The sequence below is a fragment of the Corvus cornix genome, chromosome 1, assembly GCF_000738735.6.
Source record: "Corvus cornix cornix isolate S_Up_H32 chromosome 1, ASM73873v5, whole genome shotgun sequence".
In the NCBI taxonomy this organism is placed as follows: Eukaryota; Metazoa; Chordata; class Aves; order Passeriformes; family Corvidae; genus Corvus; species Corvus cornix.
Genome location: NC_046332.1, coordinates 104,654,011 through 104,678,376, shown reverse-complemented (window position 1 = coordinate 104,678,376; position 24,366 = coordinate 104,654,011). Strand labels below are relative to the sequence as shown.

Here is a 24,366-nt window from a genome sequence, read left to right as displayed (position 1 = left end):
TTCCCCTTTTCTGGTGAGAAAGCTACAACCACAACATCTCAGGCATACACTTAAATTCTCCTGTTTAAGTGATGTTTGTCACTACTCTTACTCATAATATACAGATCAACCATATGTGAAACAAAATGTTCAGAACGTTGCAAAAGTTCGGTTAAAGCACATCCAACCTATTTTTACTGATTAAAAAAAAAAAGAAAAAAAGAAAAAAAAAGTAATTACAAGTTTGGAACTCAACCTGAGCTTTTCACAAAGCATCCATATTTATTCCAGTTCAATTTAATCCACCTCTGGATGAAATCATTCTCCGCCAGAGGTTTCATGACCTGAAAATGACTGGTCCCCTCTCTGCACACAAGCCTCTAGGCTATTCCCTATTTGGGGCTGTCATTTATTTGAAGCTCGCAGTGTGCACCACCTCTCTCACAGGCCTAAAATGAAGTAACATTGGTTCCTGCTGACATTCCCCAGGTCTTCATTGATCACCCAGGCCCAGTACGCAAAGTGTATCACAAACATATACATATATACTTCCTACATGTGTATATAAAGAAAGGATTCCTTTCTTAAATCTCTGAATTTCCAGTATGTTCACATCTATGTGAAAGTTTCCCCTGAGGGACTTCACTACTTGAAGAAAATCAGGATGTCTGTGCCAGACTCTTGGTAGCTGTGACTGTTTGGGACACCTCTGACAAAGCCCTCCATTGAGCCCTCGCGTGGACTGACTTCCCTGCAGCTAAAAGAATGCAGACAGCAAAAGTGTAACAGCTTTCTGTCACTCTTTGCATAAATGAATGCTCATTGAACACGCTGCATCACCTTTAACATACTTCTCACAAGTGTTTATTGGAGCACCACCAATCAAGAGGAAATAGCTGATCTTACTCAATGACTGTACAGCACTTGGTTTCAATATTAAGATGTTCTCTGGACTAACTTCCTATGGATATAGCTCCTCTTTTCCAAAAGATATTGTAAATTATCTGAGTCATCAGCAGTCTTCTGAAGCCAAGAAGCATGTACATGTGCAGGGATTTCACTGGGGTTTGTGGTGGTGAGGGGGGAACTTGGACACCTTGTTGGCTGTGTGTTATGTGTGCCAGCTGCAAGCTCTACTTGCCGCTTTTGCACAGCTCAGGAAAGAGCTGGTGTCTGAAACAGTCTGCCACCATTTGTCCACCAATTTCAAGTCTGTTTCCTTTCCATACAATAGTGGCTTCAGTCTTTGGGTTCCTTAAGGGGCTTGGGACATCATCCTTCAGGAGGAGAGCTGGAGTGAGGAAGACCAGCAGGTGAAGAAGGTGAATCATCAGCTCCACTTTGGGTGGAAAACGCTGACTTTCGTGAGACTAGCTGCTACACTGAGTGAGAAAGGGTGGCCTGGGAACATACTTCTGCTCTTACCCCGTCTCCCCCATGAGGAATAGAAATGCCAGGTGATGCTTGAAGGACTGCAGAAGATGCATGGCTGCTTAGAGATGTCAGAAGAGACTGAGGGACTGAGGACAGGAAAGGAAAAAAGCATGATGAGCAACGTGACATGCCTGGGATTCTGTCTGCTCAGGGTAGATAAAACCAGATAATTTTATTCATTTCTTAGAAGAGGGATGAAAGGAACAAACCACAAAATGCTTCAGGACTGTAACTGAGCTGTGCAGGGTTGAACTGGGAAAACTGAGCAGATGGAGTGACAAAAAACCAAGTGTACTTCCAGGGCACTCTTGGAGTGCTTTGGCAGTGTGAAAAAAGGAAAGGATGAATGGTGGAAATCACTGGGAAATCTGAAGCAGCTGAGATACAACTGCAGAGTATAGTGGGGACCTAGCTGAGAGCCAAGGAAGTTATGGAGGAATATAGGGAAAATGGTAGGAGCAATGGGCCCAGCTGTGGCTGAGGAGAAGGGAGGATGAGAGAGGAGAAATTTAAAGAAAACCCAACAAAAATGGCAGAGGGAACACATTGACAGGAATGGGGAAAACAGCAGAAAAGATGAAGGAAGCTTAGGGAGACCAAAAAGTGCTGATAGCTGTGCAGGCTTTAGGAAGGAGATGCCATGGCCTGGAGCAGGAAGATGGGTGAGACCTACTGGAGGAGGCAGCCAGATATTGCAAAAGAGATGGATGAGATGTGAGACAGGGATGTGGGGGCAGCCAGCTGAGGCAGCCAGCTGAGGGACGACATGCTTCTTCCCAGCATGAAAAGACAGCAGAGGGACAGGTAGAGTGAGAAAGCTTAGCTGGGGAATAAAAAACCAGACTCAGTAAGCTTTACATTTTTATTAACTGACAGCAGGAAAATCGGTGGAAAAATACTGTACAAAGTCAAACATTTGGGGGTGTGTGTTACCTCTGTGCATGGACTGAAGGGCACTGGGGAGACCTGTGGAGGGGCTGGTTCTCCCTTTGAAACTCTCTATATGTAACCAATGCTGACTCTTCAGCTTTACTGAATACAGCAAACACTTGGATGCTTTATAGGGAGGATAATGAATGCTTTTTGGATGTATTAATTTGGCATATGTTGCAACTCCCTACCAGCATGTTCTTCCAGAGAACTAAGCAGCAGCCAGGCCAGGTGCCTTACTGGCACCGAGGCACAGCTCCAGTGAGCCCCATGTACTGGTGTGTGCCGGCCTGAGCACCCTCAGGTGTTTGTACTGTCAGCTGCCCTGCTTGCTTTAGTTGCCAGCTGCCTTCATGGTCTCTAACCTTCAACAATCCTCTCACTTGCCCTCCTGTACTTTTCACTCCTATAATCAAACACATTGACCTCCCCTCTTCTTCTGTTGCCTACCTTTTCCTTCCAATCTTCTTTCCCAGCTGTCTCTGACCTCAGATCCCATCTTTGGTGCTCCAATTTTTTGCATCCATAGTGCCCCTGTACAGCTATCTCAGCTCACTCCTCCATCAGCACAGCTCTCCTCCAGGCAAGCCATGTGGAAGGTGTCTGTCCAACAAATCTGTTTCTAAGCAGCAACTGGAACTTCTCTGCATCTGTGAGGTGCCACTATGAGCCCTGGTTCCTCCAGGTACCTTCCAAAGTGTTCTGCAACTCACCTGCTCCTCTGCTTCCTCCTGCCAGACATAGCCCTGTAAGTGTTCTTCTCCTCCTGACTTTCCTCCACTTGGGACTGAACCTCAGGAGCACCCTGCCTGGGTCCTGCCTGACATTTCCACCTGCTCCTTCCCAGTCATACCTCCCTTCACCTCTCTGTTGACTGCTTTTCCCTTCTCTCTTCCCAGAAGGGGCATGCTGCATGGTGGGATGCGAGGGAGGTGCTAAGAAGGGGTTTTTCATTTGTCCCTGTTTTTGCCTTGTTTCACATGCTGCTGCCTATCGTTTCCTTTTAGAGTGTGCTACAAGCTCAAGCCTCTCTCATAACTTCCACCTGGTTTTCCCCTGCCAGCATTGGAGGCTAAATATAAGCTCTCGGAGCTGGCCCCGCGTCCTTGCCCATATCTGGCAGCGCCTGGCGTTCCACCGCGGTTTCACACAGCCGATGCTTTTCACGAACTTGGCAGCTGAAGACAGCCACTTCTCCCCAAGTAAGCTGTATTCATTTCCGAAGGAACAGCAAACACATTGCTAGTTTGCAGTGCAAAGGGCTATGTTGCAATTTTCTTTGGAGTGCCTAGGTTCCACTCTGCCTCTGGGAAGAAAAAAAGTCACGCCAAAAACTTGTTCAGACAGTGCTGGTTGTTGTCCAATGATTTGTTTGGTAACACTGTGTTTTTTTGAGGAAAACAGTATTTTTAAAGGTTTGGCAGTTTTTAAACAGAATTTAATGTGTAAGGGAAACTTATGACGGCTATATTAGCATCTGTGCCAGACCAAACATCTGTAGTTTTTAATGAAGAAGGCAATAGGAAATCAGAATTTTAATTCTGTTTTTCAGCTGACACTATAAATCAACTATTTTAAATCAAACCAAGTTGTAGAATTTTTTTTTTTTGGTTCCTATGGTCAAAAATGAATAGCCCTAATTCAGCAAAGTATTCCAAAAGAACTACACATGTGAGCAAACTTGTCCTTAAATTACTTGTGTGCACACTGACAGATGTGGATGGCAATTTTAAAAACCACTGAGACGTATGCTAATTCAAACTACGTCCAGATGAACGGTGGGAGCCTGCCAATTTTCCCAGGTTTTAGGCTTCACTTTCAGGTTAGAAGTACCTATATAAACCTATAGCTGGAGAAGAACAGTTCCCAGTTTGACCTGACAAGATATCCCAGAGAAAAGAGTGGCTGCAGCCAGCCTGCTCTCTGCTGCCTCACCCCACAGCCCCTCGGTGGGGTTCAGGCCAGCCCCAGCCATGGCCACTTGCCTGCCTCTTGCAGCTGGGCCTCCAGTCACCAAAGGGAACCTTCATTCTTTTAGTATCTGGTGGAGAAGGGGGTATCTGGCACATCCCTCCTGGCTTCCATTTTTGCCATTGAGTTAGAAACCAGGGAGGGCAAAAAAGAAACCTGCCCCAACATAAAATTGTCACAGTAGTGACACACTATGTAGAATCATCTTTTGTAAGCTAGGTTACAGTAATCTGCCTTAATTAAAAAGTAAAATAAATTAGAACAAACTACCATGATTAAAACCAAAGTATGAAGTGTTTAAACTGGCATGTCATGTTTAACAGGTGGAGTAGGCAAAAGATATTCCTGCCGACACTTACACAGCCTGAGCTTAAGACTGTAATTTGGTAAGTCATGGTACTTTAGTAACTTTAAATTCCCTGTTGGTGTTAAAGCTGAGGATTCAACATCTACAGAGGCTGGTACCCTTCACTGTAGCTTGTTTGTTCTTGGAAATGGCTGATGAATAAGGGATGTCAAAGAAAACAGGATGAATGAAAGAGGTATTACAAAGCACTTGGATCAGACTATTTTCCAGACACACTGCTGATATTTTTAGAATGGGCTTGTGACTGGACAACCTATTCAGAAAGTAATTCTTGAAAATATGAAAAGGTTGATAATTGTAAAACATTGCTGACCAGCTAATACATCCTGGAATGGCAGTGATGGTCTCCAGATAAACTTATTGAAGAGAAATGGTGTGAGATAAACAAGCTATAATTCAGCAAGGACAAGGGCAAACTTCTACGTGTTGTTTGGAATAAATGACTGTGAAAACAGGGTAGAAAACGACATGAAGGATCTGTGAATTACCATATACCACCAACCAAATGCCAACCATTTCACACAGCTGAGAAAAAAATGAATGACATATGGCGATGTATGAACAGCAGTGCCATATGCAAGATGTGAAAAATCATCCTCCTACTCTCCGTGCTGCTGAAAGCCTCAGTCTGAATCCTGTGTCTGGATTTAGGCACCACACTCCACAGAAGATGTGGTGGAATGGTCAAAAGTAAGAAGAGTGCTGGAAGTCTGGTAAACATAGTCTGAGGCAAGCTGCAATGAAAAGGAAGAGGACTGGGCAAGTGAGAGTGGTCCCAAATATACAAAGAAAAAGAAAATAAATGATTTTCCAGATGCAGTGGATAAATAAGGAGGACAGCTAGGTTGCAAAAGGGGAACTCAGGTTAGACATGATGCAAATGCTGTAGTGGTTGTGCAGTGAAACACAGGAGGAAGCAGTCCAAGGAGGAGACAAAGTGCATGATGAAAACTATCTGTTATGAAAGATGTAATCTCATCCTGTGTCAAATGATGTCTGGAGAGTGTCCCCCCGCCTCCGCAACGCTGATGAAAAGTTAAAAATCCTCAGCTGCTATAAACCAGGGAAACTTCATTAATGATGTATACCAGTAAAGGGGCCTCGCCTGAAACATGTCCAGTGTAATCATTTTTTCTATCTCATTTTTGCTTTTAGCCATGAGATTATGAGTAATAGATACAGGGCTGCATCGTTAGCCAGAAATCCTTTCGCTTTCTAAAGGTCAGTTAATCTATGATCTAATCTGACGCTCACTGAAATTAAGCGGAAGCAGTTCAGCGGGCTATGACGGAGGGTTCTTAGTATCTCACCCTTCAGTTGCCTCGGCTTAAAACATCCTTTATAAGCAAAACAACATCTAGGTATGAAAGACATTTCAAAACTCATGCTGAATCTTTCCGTTGTACTTCAGGAAAAAAAAAAAAGGCCAATCTGCCTTTCTAGCTATCTGCCAGTTTAAAACAGTTCTCATTAAGAACTCCAAAATGCCTTCAGTGCCTTCTGTTCACCTGTTGATATTCCCATCCCTTGAGAGATTTTATGCAGCTGAGAAGCGGGCAAGATTCACATGAACTTGGCTGCTCTATCTTGGCTTGTTCACAGTGGGAGTTGAGCTGCCCTTTTAAGAGTGGAATACTTCAACCAAGCAAGACCAAAAAAAAAAAAAAAAAAAACAAACAAAAAAAACCCACACTCAGGAAAAAGAAGAAAAAGGAAAAGAAAAGCAGAGTTGACTATACAGCTTGGCACTTAAAGGAACAGTAAAACAGATACGTGAAACTTTTCACAGTTATCTGTAAGTCTTTGAGGATTTCAAGTCTCAGCATTGTCACTACTAGTAAATTAAAGATCTGAAAGGTTGTCCCAGTGAGCAGATATTTGATCCCTAAACAAAGCTAGTATTTCATATTTTTGAGTCGCTTTCCCCATGTAATTTCACTTCATATGTCTGGAATTCAGACTGCTTTTCTGCTACTGTTGTAACACATCTGAAAATCCCCTCCTATCTAAAGCTACACTTAATATACACTACTTAATTTGAGGAATTGAATTTTATAATACATGAAAAGGCATTAAAACCCACCAAAGAAACCAGAGACTCAGGTCAGAAAGACACCCTTCTTTTGACTCTGACTTTCTTGTGCTGCATTTCCTGTAGATTACAATGTAGTTTAACTTTCATGGATGTCATCTGAAAATGACAGCCGATGTAATGTAGCTGAATTCTGTTTGTCACTGAATATATTCTGTATGTTAACTGGTAGTGTGATGCACTGAAGCATAGCCTTTAATTAAAGTGCAACAATACCACAGTGCTACAGCACTACAGTACCACCACAGCACAGGAACCTGGTGCTGGATATAAAAATAGCTGTGCTCAAAACGTGCCATATCACTAGATGATGTGACTAAGTCACTGGAGACACTCACACTTGAAACCTGAAGTATTACTGAACACTGATTTTCAGCCGGGGAAGCTGTGATCAAATCAATGCATGTATTATTCTCCACAAATGAATAATGGCGTGAACAAGGACATATTAAACACCTACAGTGCACAAAGCTTTTCACACTGGTTATGAACCAAACACAAACAAAGAGGCTGTGAACTCTCCAGAGCTCTCATTTTGTCTCCTGTGAAGTCCTCCTGCTTCTTTGGGTACAGTATGCAGCATTCCCACAAACGCCCTGGTGCAGGAGAGGGCTCTGACTTTGGGTTGGGAGCAAGAAGACCACACTTCTGTCCTCCCCCTTCCTACCTTCAAGGAAAACAAACCAAACCAAACCAAAACCACTCCATATCCCACAGCGAGTGAAGGTGGTACAAAACCCAGGGAGATAAAGATGTCTCTGCTGGCACAGGAGCCAGGGAGCAGCCAGCGCTACTTCCCTCCATAACCCTCTGCCGTGGGGTGCGCTGGTGCTGGGCTTGCACATCCATCCCTGGCCAGGGGTGTCAAAGCTCTCTCCCCCAGGGCTGTGAAACCCTCCCTATGTTTGCTCAGCCAACACAGGGACTTCTGGAGCAATGCAACCCAGAACCAACCACCGCTCTTATCCCACAGGCAGGCACCTGCCAAGCCAGGACAGCACCACTCTGGTCTCCAAAGGAGCCAGCACTCCCTAAATGCCCAACATGGGCAGCCCTATGATTTGCCAGCGCACCTGATGCTGTCAGTGTTGCATAGGGACCACTGCAAAGGTCTCCCTCCAAAACCAGAATCAAACATCCACAGAGAAGCAGCAGCTGGGCTCCCTCTCTGCAAAAGGCATGGCATTTGCACATCCTTGTTCCTTACTACTGCACAGGCTCCACATCCCACAGCATTGTGTTACGCCATACTGGAGCCCCAGGCACGATTTTAACATCCAGGCACCATAAAAAGAGTTTCAGAAAAGAGGCAGTGTGGATTTGGCATGGGGCAGTGCTGCAGGGATGAGAGAACAGGAACCATGCAGTGATGCTTCTCGGCTTACTGGGAAATGCGTCAGGGAGGCACAAACACACAAAAGAGAGAGGAGATAGTTACCTAACAGGATGAAGGGGATTCCCAGGAAGGTGGAATTGTATTTCCCACCAGTGAGATTGATGATCCCAGCTGCAGTCAGGGTGGCAAGGGTCACTGTCAGCAATCCCAGAAGGCCAAGCCAGGGTTTGCTGCGGACACAATCCTGCATGGAGCAGCAGAGAATGGCCAAGGTGACCACAAGGACCAAGCTTGTGATCAGGTAGCGTTCTGACACCCTGCTCGTCTTCTGGAAATCCTCCTTCAGCGAAGAAGAAGTGAAAGGATACATTTTGACTTTCCTGTTGGATTTCTGGAAAAGTTCAACAGTGTCACAAAAAATGGATTCCCACTTCTCTGCCACCATGTCATTCAAGGAGTTGATTGCCTGCAAGTAGTAGGTGAGCTGAATGGCTTCCGCAGACTTCACCCGGTCCTTGCTGTGCACAGTAACCCCACCGAGCTGATGCCCATTATACACTTCCCTGCCATCCTTTAAGTGAGTAATCGGGTAAGTGATTGCAAAATTAGTTCGATTAGAAGAACGAGCAGCCTTTAATTCCTCCAGTACATGCACTATGTCGTCCACTATGCATGTCTTGTCATTGTTCAGGATACATATATGGGCAAACGTGTAATTGAAACCAGGTCTTTGAACTTGGATCCTGGTCACTGCAGAGTGCAACTACAAGGGAAAGAGAAATCACACACGTTATTCATCAGTTCATCTCGCACAGCAGCAGCCAGAACGACAGCAGCTCCTCACCGCCGTCCCTTTTCTATTTGATCTAAGCAACAACAACAAAAGTTCCAGTGACTGCAGTATTAATAGCACATATATTGGAGAAAAAAAAAAGAAACATGCATCCAACCAGCAGTATTATTCCCCTATGTCCTTTGCTGGTAACTCTGGCATAATGTGACTTGCATACGTGCCACATGCATCTGCTGACTGGCCTCTCTAAATAAGTAAACTCAACAGGTCCAGCGACAGCCCAACCATGTCCAGGGACACTGTCATGCTCAGGATTGCCCAATTACTCTCTCAAGAGATCAACTTGAGGTACAGAAGGCAGAAGAGCACCATGACCAGGTGTGCCACCTGTGCAGGATTCGCCAGCAGCCTGGCAGTGCAGGGGACCAGCACTAGCTCAGAGTAAAGGACAGGCCACAGCTGCATGTCCTACGTATAGAGACTGCTGGCACAGCAGGGAAAAGACAGCTGGCAACAACTGCTTTGCCCTCTTTTCTCCTCCCTCCTTCCCCCATCAAATCCTCAGTAGTCTGAGAGCAGGAAGCAATGGCAGAGACAGACACTGGTTTTCTCTTGCTCCCTCTGAGAGGTTCAGTTAACCAGTGAGGGTCCCCTAACTTTAGGGTTTGTAGGTTATTGTTAGGTCTAGCAGCTCTTAGTGCACCCTCCTTTTTAAGTTGTTTCTCATCCTTCTGTAATTTGCCATGCCTGAGCTCTGACCCCAAAAACATTCAGTTATTTTTGACCATAAGAAAGGCAGAAAAAATTACCATCTCTTCTTGAAAAAATATAGAAAACTCTTGCAACATTTTCTGAATCCATTTTGGTCAACATAGAAGAAACAAGAAATTTAAAATATGGCAAGAGAATAGCCCTAATAGGGTGGGGTTACAATGCTTTTCAAAAATAAAATATTGAGTTTGCTAACATGTATCATTCTTTCTGATGACAAACACTGTTTAAAGAAATAGAAGACAGTGTACAGGAGAGCAGTAGAGCTTATACACTCATCTGGGGGCAACGGGAAAAATGCCTAATAACCCTGGCTAACCTCCTGCATCTGTTGAAACTAAACAGTCATAGTGACTTTATTTGCAGCAACCCCCCATCATTTATATGGTACTATGAATCTGATTGTTTTGTGATTACATTGCAGAGTCTGTGATGGGTATAAATTAGCTATGTTGCCGCCATTCCCCAGGATAATGTGACATCATATAGACAAAGATTACAACATTCCTATATTCTCAACTTGTTTCTCTAGCAGCTTGGGGGTGTATTTTTCCACATTTGAGGAGTTTTAATTTTTTTAACAGAAGTAACAGTTCAATACTGATATTAGAAAGATAACTTTGAGAAATGAATTGAACTAACAAATCTTTTCACATTACTGTGAGAACACGATACCTGGCCATGGTGAGAAGCAAAATTTTTCACTGTGGTGGGAGAGCAAATGTAACTGTCTATATGACAGATTAGGGTCTTTTGCACAACTTTCTTCTAAAACAAAACAAATTAAAAGATTTATAGGAACATGACAAAGAAATGAACCTCTATGGGGTTTTCAGTTTGGGGTTGCAAAGCTCTGCTTTTTGGGGTACAAATTCTAATGTATGTCACTACAGTTTGGCGAAAATTCCCTGCTTTACCGGATCAAAGACAGATATCTGATTTAAATTTTTTTTGCAGTGGAAGCTACTGAATGGTTTTCATTGACAACAGCTATAAAACAAGACGTCACACAAAGAAGCGCAGCTGAGGGAAACCAGGAGGAATAGAAGGAATTTCCTGCCTTTATTACATTCACAATACAACTCCTTCAGAGAGGATCTATGGAGTGACACAACACAGAAGAAACTAAACTGACATGCAACTTTTATCAAACAGTGTGTGTTGCTATTTACCCACCCTGCCTCACTGCAGCATTTGCTTCCTTCCACACCTGAAGCACTTTCTTTTAATATTTAGGTTATAAAATAACCTCATCTATCACAGCTATTACTTCATCTTTAGTGAAAGGCTAGAAGCTCAATGTCATACCTAAAACACTCCTTTCCTCTTGGAAATGATAATTTCAGGCTGAGGAGCCTGTTCTGCAGCAGTGGCCTGGTGCTTCTGAGGCCATGCTGTGCTGGACTGGGCACTGTGTGAGGAGGACCTGCCCACCCCACCTCAGCAATGAGGCTTCATGGGGGAGAGGGACGCAGGCAGACAGTTCTGTGTCCTGGCATACCCTGGCAGCTGAGCAGCCCCCAGAGCTGGCTGCAAGCTCGTGCAGTTTAGAGCAGCTATGAGATATATCCTGAGCTTTGCCAGTGGCCACAATGCTTGGTCTCAAATCGGCGGCAAGCAGCCAAAAAAGAGGAAAACTTGCCATTCCCTCCATCCCAACAAAGTATGCTGAGAACTGTACCAGCATGCCCAAGAATTCAGCACTGGGAATCCTGACCCAGACTTCCTTCTCAAGACAAACACATCAATTTATCTGCACTTTTTTCAGACCTGATGCTAGGAAAGCCCTCTGCTGCCTTGGTGCAGGGCAGGGGTGTGCTGCAGCATGGCTGCAGGCTCTCTCTCCTTTCTCCCTTTGCTTGCCTGTGGCAGCCTGTGAGCCACAGATGCTTCCTCTTCCCTGATGAGAGCTTCAGTCCCACGGCACTCTCCTTTCTGCTGCCACACTGGGAATTCAGCTGCAGCCACACAGATTTTTCCACCCACATCTGGAACCCACACTCATAACCCTGGGTGACTGGTTTCCACAGAAAACAGAAGCTCCAAGAACTTACAAGGGCACATCCTGTGAGTTCAAAGGATTGCACAGCCTGCAGTTTGGCTTGCCTATGTTACACCAGGAGGTCCTCCAGGAAACTTTAGTCTGATGGTGAGGGCTGTTGTGTGATGGGGACAACATTAGCAATATGCTAATGCACAATGCATATTGCACTCCTCGGTGCAGAGGGTTGTAATAGCAAGTACCCATACTTGGAATAAACCTGGCACCTAGTTCTGGGACAAATGACTGACTACCAGATCCTCACTTATCCAGCTGTTCTTATCCTTACTGATCCTATTAGGAGAAAGGGAAATTTAAAGGAATGACAAAAGCTGAATGAATGGTTTTTCTTGAAGGGAGACATGCACTGCTTGCTCATCACTCCCAGCTTTTTCAGCTAGCTAACAGTGCAAGGAACCAAAAATCAGTTTGCTGCTGAGATGCCAGAGCATTGAGCATGAGAACTGCACAGCACCACCTAAGCTCCCTCACCACGGTGGCACATGGTCCTTGAAAGTGTTCAGACATGAAATAATAACTTCCACCTCTTCCTTTCGCCATTGTTTAAACAGTGACCATTCCTTGGACTTCCCCTCTACCTTCCGAAAATGGTGTTTTATGTGTGTCCTGCACAACATTAAGAGATTTCTGGAACAGTGTTTTCCTATAGTCTTTAGTAATTTGCATTTGGTAACATCTTGGTCTTTGCTTACTTTAAGTCCCATGCTCACTTGGTTATTTATTTTAGACAGAGAGGAAAGATGGCTTCAACCAGGAGACAAATCCCTTTTGGCAAATACCTCCAGGTGAGGGTTGTACTGGTCTCACACCTCCACATCAAGCCATGTTTAAGCCTGTGGCACAGCTGACAGATGGGAGGTGGTGAAATCGCACTGTCCCACCAGCTGGTTCTGTCCAGGAGGAGACGCCAGGAAGCAAAAATCATTTCATTTATCCTGGGCTAAGCCATTTGCACCAGGGCCTCAGGGAGCCATGGCTGTAAATTCTTCAAGCTGTTTTATTTTTGCCAGTCCTCCTACTTCTGCCACCAGCACAGGAAGACAGACGCTGGGAACCAGAGCCCTGCAGTAGGGTCAGTTTGGGTGCCCTGGGATGGCCAAGTCCCACACCGGGCTCTATGAGACAGCTCTCGACTGCACAGAGCTTGGCACAACTTTCAGCAGTGGCATCAAAGCTGTGCCTGAAGGCAAAAGGGTTGTACTTGGAGATGTATGGTCAGGACAGAAAGCAAAACTAGTTTTTATTCTTAAGTCCCTGCGAAAGATGCAGAAAGCTACAAGAAGGGGTGAGAAAAACTTGTACGCCTTTGCTTTGTTGAGAAATCCTTTCTTTCATTCAGAAGTGAGCAGGTATTACCAGAATTTTGTTAATTTAATCAGGTAACAAAGAAGTCTGCAGCCTCCCTGTGAAGGAAACAGATCCCATCCCAGCAGGGATGGGTTAGAAACTGCTGATTCATCTGCAAAATGGTCCAATCCCGGAAATCCTTTAAGCTCACATTACACAATCTCCTATCCCAATCAAATCTCTGGGCAAAGAGGATGAGGACCCAGACACCAGTGTCCCACTTGGGTCTCACCTTGCTGGTGGCACAGCTTTGCTCCCAGGTAAATGCCACTGTGACAACGACAGCAACATGCAATGGGACCCTTCAGTCTTTGACAAGCTCCCATGCCCAGCTCATGAAAACACATCCTGACTCTCTTGGAAGCTGGGTCAGTCACAGACACCATTTTTAATCACAAGGATGTGTACAACTACCTCCTGCTCATCATATATACCTCAAAAACATGTTTGGTTTTGCTGCTGAGTGGTGACATGTGGTGTTTATAAGGGACATCACTCATCGTAAGGACTCGGCTGTACTTTGTACTTGACATACAGTTGATGAATGGCCAATGAGACAAAACTAGCTGGATATATGGATGTCCTCTTGCACTGCAAATGATCTGGAACACACATGTTTTACTCTCAGGAGCATCATCTTTGCAAAGCCATATTACTTTGTTGTTGCTGCTATTATTTGCCTTATTTGGTCTTGCAGTCTCCATGTGATGGTTCAAATTCAACATTAGCTTCGCTCCTCAGTGTTGCCACTCTTAGAATTTTTTTTGCTGTCATTTTCACCAAGTTTTTTTTTTCCGTGAGTCCTGGAGCCTGAAGTATTGTGATTTTTTTCTTTTAGTTTCAGCTTTCATTAAAAAAAAAATTAAAAAAAAGTAAAGAAATGTCTGATCTTGTGGTTATGGAGGAAAGACTGAGAAGGCTCTGAACTCATTATCTATTACTGTTTAAAATTTTATCACTGTTTTGGGTTCAAGACTGAAAAACTAGAAAGCAGGATGAAGACAATAATTTTAAATATACACTTCATTTTTATGAGAAGCTGGTTTACTCTTTTAGTAATTTTTGCAGGTAACTTGTGCCAAGGAAAATGAAGATGAGAAAATGCCTTTAATGGACAGCAATAAATTTCTCCACTTTTCCTATGATCTCAGTAATCTCTGGCATTTCATACCTTTGCAGTGTACTTTTTTATTTACGTCAAGAGGTGGCCTCAGTCAAAACGTAAAAAGGTTATGAGAGAGAAAAGACTTGCACAGCTTCCAGCTTAATTTACAAAAAAACCCCACCATGGGTTCTGCAGACATCGGCTGAATTAAACTTTCAAGAGTGTACTTTCATCAGAAGGTGCTGAGGGGGAGGGCAAGGGAGCCCCTGGCCCGGGCTGTGCCCTGCTGTCAGTCCGAGACTGTGGGTGCAGGGCAGAGGTTCAAAGGGGGCGGTGGGCAGTGGCCTCCTGACCATGCGAGCCTAGCGAGGGATGACGAGCGTGCACCAAGCCAAGAGATTCTAATGGCTTGGGATAAACATTAGAAGTCACAGCTGGAGAGCAAGCAGTGAGGATCACTATGAGTAGCTTGGCTCTTTTTCTCAGTCCTACAATCAGGTTTCCTGAAGAGATGCTAAGATACTAATTATGCACGGGATTTATTTTTGCGACTAATTTTTTTAGCTGTCCAAAACACAGTGATTTATATTTTCTCCAAACAATTTTCATAAAAATAAAATCTAAAAATTGTTCCAACTACAAGTTGTCAACTGAGGGACAACTATTAGTGCTCGAAGCGGCAGATGTGCGTGCATTTACATTTCCATTTGTCTTCTTGGTAGCTACAGAAAATCACTAGATATGATTTTTCTTCTCTAACCTGAAGTGGAGAAGCTTTTTTAATCAATACCATCTTAATTCTGACAATCACCTTGTAAATCTGCCTGAATTTGTTCACACGAGAGAAGCTCACTCTCTTTTTTGGGATGACTGCTGCTAGAGGGCAGGACACCTGGGCAGCAGAAACCTCTGCACAGCCTGGTGTGCGGCAAACGAGATCAATTTTTTGTGATGGGGAAAAAACAGTAAAACTTCACTCCTGTGTCTTCCACCACCGGTGGCTCTCCTCATGCACCTCAGATGCCTCCATGAACACCCTTCCATCCTTATACTGCTTTTCAGGGGGCTCTTGCCAAGAGCTCCTCCAGCAGAAGGCTGAGGAACAACCCCTTCTGCACTGCAGGGAAAACTTAATAGATGCAAGTTCACAGATGAGGGTGTTAATTAACAACTCGGCTCCTCCTTCTATCTTCCAACAGGAGAGGGGGTTCTCTTGCTGTAAACCCCAACTTAAAGGCAGGACCTTGTCACAGCTTTTGGGAAGTACAAATGTGGTCAGTGGGGAGCCCCGGCAGCTCTCCCTGAGCCCTGTGGCACTGCCTGGGGGTGGCCTGGCCTCGGTGGCTGTGACACACAGATGTCCCTGGCTTCTGATGCCTGCCCTGCCCACTTGTGTGCTCTCCCTGAGGGGTGATGCCCCCAGCACACACAACGCATTCAGCCACCTATTGAAAACACCTGTCCTCCATGTGTTCTGTTTGTTAGAGGGGAAGCAAAGTTTGACCTTCCAAGGCAGGAAAGGCAAGGCAACATGGGATGCTGGACATTCCGAGCACTGGCTGCTCAGCCGGCAGCAGCACAGGGTTTGTAGGGAGCATCACACCACAGAGTGAAAAAGGAGGGAGAGCAGAAGGGCCCTGTCCCAGCAGGTGCTACTGGAGCAGGGCAGGGGTGTGGTGGGCACCAGTGAGATGTAGTCATCCTCCCAGGCACAGGCAACTTTAGGACTTCTGCTCCAGGCTCTGACCAGTGCCTGCGGAAGAGACCAAACCCTCTTGCCTGCAGGAATCACGCAGAGGAGCTGCTGCTGCTGACACCGGGAGCTCAGGGGGGTTTCTGCACACACTTCCACACTGTCCTTGCAACGTGCTATTTACCTTCCCTCTTCCCTGGCTGTGCCCGGATCTTACCTGCGTATCTTAATTCTCATCTGTTTTCACATAAGATACATTTTAGCCCTGCAGCATTGTGCTGCTATGACAACAGGCTTGCACTTCTGCTGCTTTCACACCCTTGTTTTTCTTGTATTAGGACTCTTCCCCTCATCTTACAGCCTTGCTCTAAAGACATGACTTCATCCTTTGTTTTGTTTTCAGCAGAATGCACTGTACGTTCTATTGACGGTTTCCCGAGAAGTGTTTTTAGTGCCTGAGCTACCCAGAGAAGGTGGAGACCTACTACATCCATTGCTAGATCCACAGCTGACTGCCTGTGTCCAGGCATTCAGAAGTAGCGAAAAGTTTCTAAAAAAAGGGTACTTTGCATTACTCAGGATCGCAACAGACCCAGCTTTTGGCTCCGCAGAACAACCACAACCCATTTCCACTGACTTTGGAAATAATGGTTTAAGCGTGCCATGTTTGTACAGCAGAGCAATTGGGAATACCACAGACAAGGGAACGTGGTTATTTCTAAAGATGGTTGTTTCCTCCACGAATTTCCTCACATGTACAAAGTAAGTGAGGAAATCCGTGAGGACCGTAGACAGAGCGTGCCAAAACACACGTTAACAGGAACAGAATAATTAAGGAGCAGAAAGAGGAACTAAAACCCCAACAAATATGAGGTCTGCAAGATTTTGAAGCTAAACTGTTTTGTTCTGCAAAATCAGAAGTTATGAAGTTCTTAAATAAATGTGTCTTTAAACAGAAATACCCAATTTTACTTTGTGTGCACAAATACATATTTAGTCAGTTATCTAGATTGATTAATGGCCAGTTTATATTAGAGGAGCAATGTATAAGCACTTCTAAAAATTTGTAGTTAGTAAAGGTTTCTTTAAGAAAAAAACCCCTGTCATCTACAGATTTTTATAGAAGCAAACTGCAAATACAATCCCCTTCAGTAAGGCATGTTACATTTCAATCCCTTTTCATCTTTTTGTCTTGATATCTTAAGTAGAGTTTTTGCCACAAAAATATTAGTACTATGTTATTAACACAGTAATGGAAATGGAAGAGAGAATATTTTTCTGCGAAAAAGGGGAAATCTTTAATTAAAAAAAGTCTTTAGTATAATGCAGTTAAGTCACTGTAAGCATACAGCAATAAACAGACTCAAAAGGATCAGTGTCTCAAATTCTGTCCAAGTTAGAACATATTTTCTGAGGTTCAAAAATCTGTCTAGGTCTGTATTCCCAATGAGTCTGTATGACTTTAACCTAACAAGTATCTTGCTGCAAGTGAAAATATCACCATGAAATGGTAGGGGGGCTGTTCTAACACTATTTTTAGGTGGGATTCTAGGTTTTCTTAGACAAATTCTACAGACTTCATATAATCACCTGAACCTCTGCATGATGGTCCACACCAAATATCCCAATTATTTTTGCTTTTCTAAGCACTTATTGGAAATACAGGGGTAAAAGCACACTTTCTTCAATTAAGTGTTTTATCTCCTACCTCTCCCTTGAAAGACAAATTTTGAGGAAGAAACATCCTGCACACCAATAGCACAGGATGCCAGCTCCCTATGCTCAGCTATAGAGCAGGTATTGCAGCAAGTAAAATTTCATTATTGTCCTCCCACGATATCTCAGTCTCAGGATGCATCTCTCCCATATCTGAGATTCTACCAAGGCTTTTTATTGGAACAACTATTCAAGACCAGAGATTCAGGATATGTTCAGATTTCTCCCTTCTGCAAGTGACTATGGCAGCTGGAAATGCAATGCTGGGATGGCAGGCCTACAATGGTGTAAGCACTTATGGGGAGCTATGGCAACTACGGATAGAGATTTACACAAATATAAGAAATGAAAGAGTACTCGGCATCATCTCCAAATCAAAACTATTCCGTAAGGCAGCCACACACCTCTCTGCTAATGAGGAGAGACCCTGTGTGGAGCAGCTTCTGCGTCCAGCAAGACCTGGGGCTGTCCTGGGAGCAGCCAGTGTCACGCTGGCAGATGTGCGCTGACAGCGGGAGCCCTTCAGCAGCTCCTGCTCTGGGAGTGCTGCCTGAGCCCTGGGCTGAGACAATTCTGAGGCTGAGCCCTGCCCAGAGTCCCTTCCCAGCCAGCAACAAGGTATCGTGCAGTACTGGCAACAGTGACTTTCTCAGGCTAATAACGTGCCCTGAGGAACTGCACTGAGCTAACCAGAGTGTTCTAGAGAAGTCACAACAAGAGTTATTTCATTGAATGATGAACTGATTTGGATGTTAGACTGATTAACTTTTGACACTACCATCTATGTTTCAGTTTTGATCACTCAGAGCCCAAAACTTCATATCCCTTTACTAAGGGACAATAACAGAAGCTGACTTCTTCCTCTCCCTAAATCAGGGGAAATCTCCTTCCCTTGGCACATGACTAGGGAAGCTTTAGCTGCTCAAGGCTCATTCTCTTCCTTCTTTGGCAGATGAACTGGGATATGGCAGGTAAGGAAACCAAGAAGATGTGCTCTAGCAGGAGCCAGCATCTACCTGGGGCAACCATCCTCCTGTGTCTCCCATCCTCCTGCTTGTGGGTGGAGATGCAGCAACAGTCATGTGGGAGGAGCCAGCGTCCGACCTGACACTTACTCTAAAGCAAAACCTCTCCCTTGGGGAGGTCATCCTCCAGAAAAGAAAAGATAAGCAAAGGTGCCATGTAGGTTCTCTGCCCTGACTGTGCCTACACGGCAGCTTCAGAAATGTGAGTGGGACTTACTCTATGGTTTCACCCAGGACACTTATTTACAAGCACAGTCCTTTGAGTTGGTTGGCTCTGGACTGCAGCTGGGGCTGCCTTTGCTCCCTTCTCTCCTTCATGCAACAGAATGTGTATAGGAAAACCTTGATGGCCACCTTTTTCTTTCTCCTTCCCTTGGTGGGCCCTGTTAACACAAAATGATGTAGCCCTGCATCACCACAGATATAACAATATTTGGAACTAGGAGCACTCCCTCCTGTTTTGCTGTTCTTTGACCCATGGGGCCATCCACAAGGTTGGACAGGCAGCTGCCTGAGCCTGCCTTTGCCCACAAACAGAAACATAATCAGGACAAGGCACTTAATCTATTCTACACAAAGCATATTGGAATTAAGTAGATAAGTAAAGAGGTGGACATAATGCATAAGATATGCCTGACAATGTCTAAACAATCAAATGGCAATGATGTTCATTATCTCACTAAAAGAAAAAGAATAGTTTTGTTAGTGAATTCTGTCTATTAAAAATGAAGCTGTGTTAAATACTGACAGAACTTTCTAAGTTATACCTCTTTTGCTGATGTGATAAATCTTATGCAGAAGTTTGCTTGCGGAAAGATTCAGGGTACCATTTATTTGTGTGTCACTCTGCTATTGATAAAACTACACATCTCTAGAGAAAGCAGTACATAGAAAAAATCCATTATCATTATTATTCTATGACTAAGTAAATGTGCACATACTGGATGCAAATGCAATTCACAGTACAAGAAAATGAAGGAATGACAATCGTTTCTCTGGAGTTTTCTCATTTGCCAGTAACATTGCTGTTACTGTACTTAGTGAGTCGACACTCATTAAATGTTTGCTCATTACTGTTGGGTAATATGTCAAAAAGAAAACAGAAAATACTGAGTGGCTCTGTACCACAGTTCTATATGTGCCTACAGTGGAAATAAAATACAAATAAATTCACTGTAACAGTTATTTCACTGTTTAGTAAAGAGGTCTCCCTGAAGTCTCTTACAATAGTGTTTGCATCTGTTTTTTCATTTTAGAAGAGACACTCCTTGAAGTGATTAAGGATAATTAACATTGGCTTTTATATGGGCTGACAGTTTGACATTCGGGGGAAAAAAAAAGCAGTGCTGAAATCTTCTGGGCTTCCACAAGGCAACAGCAAAAATGTGCAGGATTGAGCTAGCCACACCTCTGGTTATTTCCAAATGTTCCTTTCCTTTTTCTTGAGTGAACTTGGCCCTCTTAACACTCAGTTTTTGCATCTATCCTCCTTGTTTTTCTTTCCAAAATTGTTCAAAACTACTGGGGTATGAACTAGCATACCAGCTTCAAGAAACGGAGGTTTCCGACATGTTATGATATATGGTATGGTGAGATGTCCTGTCACTTTGTGGCTCGCACGCTCTGTGCTGCTCAAGTGGGAAGATGCTGCCCGCTCTAACTTGAACCGGCAGCACAGGCTGCACCATGCCTGCAATCTATAGCTGGGCTGGATTTTCTCTTCATCTATGAAACCGGTGGTGGTGGTGGGCTGGGAGTGGAGGGGAAAAAAACACTACCCACTAAAAATAAGCTGCTGAGTTATGTCATTTGCCTTGATGAGCAGTGAGAAGGTGGTTTTGTGCTACCCCTCTCCATGCAGAAGTGCAGTCCAGACACAGCAGCAGCCCCCCAAACCATTCTCGGCAGCCTGACTGGTATCTAACTGTTTTTTAAGTTTGAGTTTATCAAAGCCCGAGACGCCTTAAGCCGGGAGCACAACTGCCACGCGAGTAGAGACACCGAAAAATTATTTAAGCTAGTCAGACTGCCCTTCTCGCTCACCCAAAGCAAATACAAGCAAAACGGGGAAAAAACAAAAAGATGAGGGGGAAAAAAAAAAAAAGGAGGAAGAGAGCGGAGCCTGCGGCGCTGGCGGGGAGCGCGGTGCCGGCTCCCCGCGGCGGGCTGGCGTCCCAACTGTTGCAGGGAGGTGACCGGGGAGCTGCGGTGGCAGCGCCCGTGCCGGGCGGGCAGAGCACGGCATGCGCGGGCGGGTCCGTGCCGGCGGGCAGGTGCGGGGAGCGGGGCGCCGAGCCAGACGGGGTGGCGATGCTCGGGGCCGGGGGACCCGCCGGGGTTACCTTGAGGATGAGATCGGTGTGGTGCTGGTCCAGCATGTTGGCCTTGCGGAAGGAGGTGATGATCACCCGGCCGTACCTCCCAGGCGTCTGCAGGTCAGAGTAGAGCCGGTGCTTGGAGCGGTTCACCGGGAAGAGGCTGTCCACCAGGTTCCTCTCGATCTTGGCCAAGCTGTGCGTGGGGGCCAGGAGGTGCTCCACGCTCTCCTCCACCTGGTAGCGGCTGAAGCTGGCGCCCAGCAGGATGGAGATGAGAACGGGCGCCGAGGCGAAGAACACCGGGTGGCTGGCGACGAAGTGGCCGAGCCGGGAGAAGGACGTCCCCAGCCCCCTGTGCAAGACCTGCCGCAACATCCTAGTGCGGAGGGCGCGCAGGAGAGCGAGCGCCGCGCCGGGGCCCCCGCAGCTCCCCCACGGCCCCCGCAAGACCATGGGGCAGCCCCGCCGGGCGCCGCCTCCCCGCCGGCCGCGGCTGCGGGGGGCCGGGGGCCGCCGCCGCGCGTGTGCGTGTGTGTGCGGTGTGTGTGCGCGCCGCCCGCCCGTGTGCGTGCGCGGGGCGGCTCGGGCGCCCGTCCTCCCGCAACGCCGCCGTGCCCGAGAGGAGTTTCCCAGCCCCTCGGTGCCTGACTTGCCAACCCGCCGCCCCTCGCCGCGGAGCGGCGGCGCGGACTGCCGGGGGCTGTGGGGGGGGGGGGCAGCCCCGCCGCCGCCCCGCCGCGGGAAGGGGAAGGGGCAAGCGCCGCTCCCCGCCCCCGCCGCGGAGTTTGCGCGGGAGCGGGGCTGCCCGCAGACTGCTGACTAATCCCCCGGCCGCGGCAGGCGAGGCGAGGTGGGGCGGACGCGGAAAGCCCTCCGCGGCGCCCCCGCCCTCCGCCCGGGGGCGCGGGGCCACGCCGGGCGGCGCCGAGCACGGGGCGGCGGGCGCAGCGCCGCGCCTCCCGCCGGGACCGCCCGCCCGCCGGCCGCGCTCGGGACGCCGCGGCGCGCCCCGCCCCGCCCGGCCCCGCCCGCCGCCGCCGGCACCGCTGCCCCCGGGACGACGGGGCAGCGCAGGCTGCCCTTGGCCCCGACGGGCGGGCGGCGGGGCGCGGAACGGCCGCTGCCCGTGGAGGGGGAGTTGGGTGTGTTTCGTGGGGGGCTTCGTGTCGGGGACCGGCCGCCAGAAACGTCCGGGCGCTACCCCCGGCGACGGGGGCGGGCCGCGTCCCGGGGTGTCCGACGGCGCGCCCCGCGGTCCCGCCGCACGCCTACCGCGGCGGCGCCGGCAGCGCGGCGCGGCACAGACCGCCGGCCCCGCGCGGCCCGAGTGGGCATGTGCGAGCGCCGCACATGCCCATTAGGGAAAGCGGGTGCCGGCGGCGAGGCTGTCCCTGCTCGTCTCACGGTCTCCGGCCACCAGGCATCGTCTCCGGAGCCGCCCTGGGCTGCCCCGGCAGTGCCCCCGCGCGGGGAGCCCCGGCACCTGCCGGCACCGCGCCGCTCCCCTCAGCGCGAACCGGCAGCCCCGGCGGCGTGTGCCTGAGCGCGCTGCCCACCTGTGTGTGGCTACAGCCCGTCCCTGCCGGGTGCGGTCCAGGGGCACGGCCTCATTTTTAAACACAAATTGTGTTTAAATAGCAGCAACGAGCATAAATGCTCTGGCTGTTGGCATATTTGGGCACGCTGATTCCTAGCGCTGTTATCTGGCCCAAGCGACTACTTCCTAATCTAAAGGTGTTGGTAGTGGGAGTCCAGCTACTACCCAGGCCGGTGGTTTTACAAATCTGAGAAAAAGAAGTTTCTGTTTGACAGCTGTTATATGTGTTGGTGCATAAAACGGCAGTGGCTCCCTGTTTCGGTTGTTGATAGGCTGACAGTCATCCTCCCTTTTACATTTCAGTAGCGTCTGACTTAAGCTAATGTTTTGTCATGGGCGCTTCATGCACAAAACCTTGACACCATTCCTGTCTCCTCACAGCTAGGTCACCCAGCTTGAATGCTAAACTCTTTCCATGTTTCACTTGTAATGTGGCGAGCAAGTGAGTGGCTTGACTGAGCACAGCCAAGGTCAGTAAGGTCCCACCATCGCCTGGTTCTTCTGGGTTTCATGCCCAGGACCAGGAATTGCTCTGAGAGTGATCTGCCTGTGAGGTCAGTGCAGCTGCATCTAGAGTGCCCAGTCCAGGAATGCTGGGGTTTGTAACATGATCACGCCCCTCCTCAGTTCCACTCCCACAGAGGTGGGTCCCCACTGCTTGTATCAGTCCTACGTAAATTTAAGGAAGAAAATTTAATTTGAATATATTTTAAAGAAAATCTCAAAGTGGAAATAGAAACATAAGCACAGACATGGGAGAGGATTGGACCCAAGTTTAGGTGACATTCAGTATTAGGTCAGGCCTCAGAGCCTAGGTCTCTGGTGTCCCAGCCCAGCACTTTCGCCTCACTGCCGATGACTCTACACAGATCTGAACACAGGCTCACTCACCTCATTGTATATTGGGGGAACATCGGGATGTGCCTAGTGCTCTACGTCATTAGCAACAAGTAAAGAACTTTTGTCATTGCTGCAGGCAGTATCATCTGTGCTGGTTTTTTTGGGTCTCCATTAAAGATATTTTGTCATTATTAAAAATGAAGGAAGATTATTAATTGTTTCAGTAACCATCCAGTGGCAAATTCGCAGTTCTGCAGGGTATCTCAGGAAAACTAGTTTGAGGATCTGACATCTAGCCCAGTTCTCAGCACATTAACTTTGGGTAAGCTATAGGTGACCCCAGGAAGACTCATAGAATCATTTAAGATCATTGAAACCAACCTTTAACAATATCTATGCATTTTTGCAAGGGCACAGAGGAAAAAACTGATGTATCAGCAATTCTGCTAGGTGTTCCTCTGTCTTCCCAGAGCAGCGTCAGTTTTACTGCCTGTTGTAACCAGCATCAGGCTGTGCTGTTAGCTGCAGTGGAAATGATGTCTTTCCAAAGATAGTCATAGGTTTTCACCCTATAAAATCCCTTTAGCCCAAGGAATTGCCCTGCCTTTGACTGTGGGGTTTCCCATAGGGGAGGGACATACAGAGGAATGTGAGGCAGCTTGACATGTGCTACTGGAGCTCAGCTGTGTGTGCTGGAACTGCACTGAGTACATTACAATGCTGCAAACACCCTGTGGATGTTACCAAACCAGAGGGGAAACCTGCATACTCCTGACTCCGCAGGTAGTGAAATCACCTTGTTATTGAGCATCATTGCTCTGGCACGCCAAAAATTGCCATCAGGATGCGTTCTGTGGGAATGTGGTTGTCAGGAGTGGAAAAGCTGGAGGCTCCCACAGCACTCTGTGAAGACCAAAGCCCGGTGAGCTCTCACCTGCGTTGTAGGGGAAAGCCAGCGGCACGTGCCTCACAGTGAGCACCGAGCATTAA

At 47.0% G+C, this 24,366-nt stretch overlaps 1 protein-coding gene across 1 annotated transcript in view; it reads right to left on the bottom strand.

Annotated features, from left to right (window-relative positions):
* Positions 1 to 21,416, bottom strand: part of PTCHD1 (patched domain containing 1) — a 35,918-nt gene extending 14,502 nt beyond the window's left edge. The window contains exons 1-2 of the mRNA XM_010394719.4: positions 20,964 to 21,416; positions 8,212 to 8,872 (exon numbers count right to left, since the gene is read on the bottom strand). Coding sequence (XP_010393021.2) covers positions 8,212 to 8,872; positions 20,964 to 21,392 — 1,090 coding nt within the window. The 5' untranslated portion in view covers positions 21,393 to 21,416. The remainder of the gene's footprint in view (positions 1 to 8,211; positions 8,873 to 20,963) is intronic.
* Between the last annotated feature and the right edge of the window lie 2,950 nt (positions 21,417 to 24,366).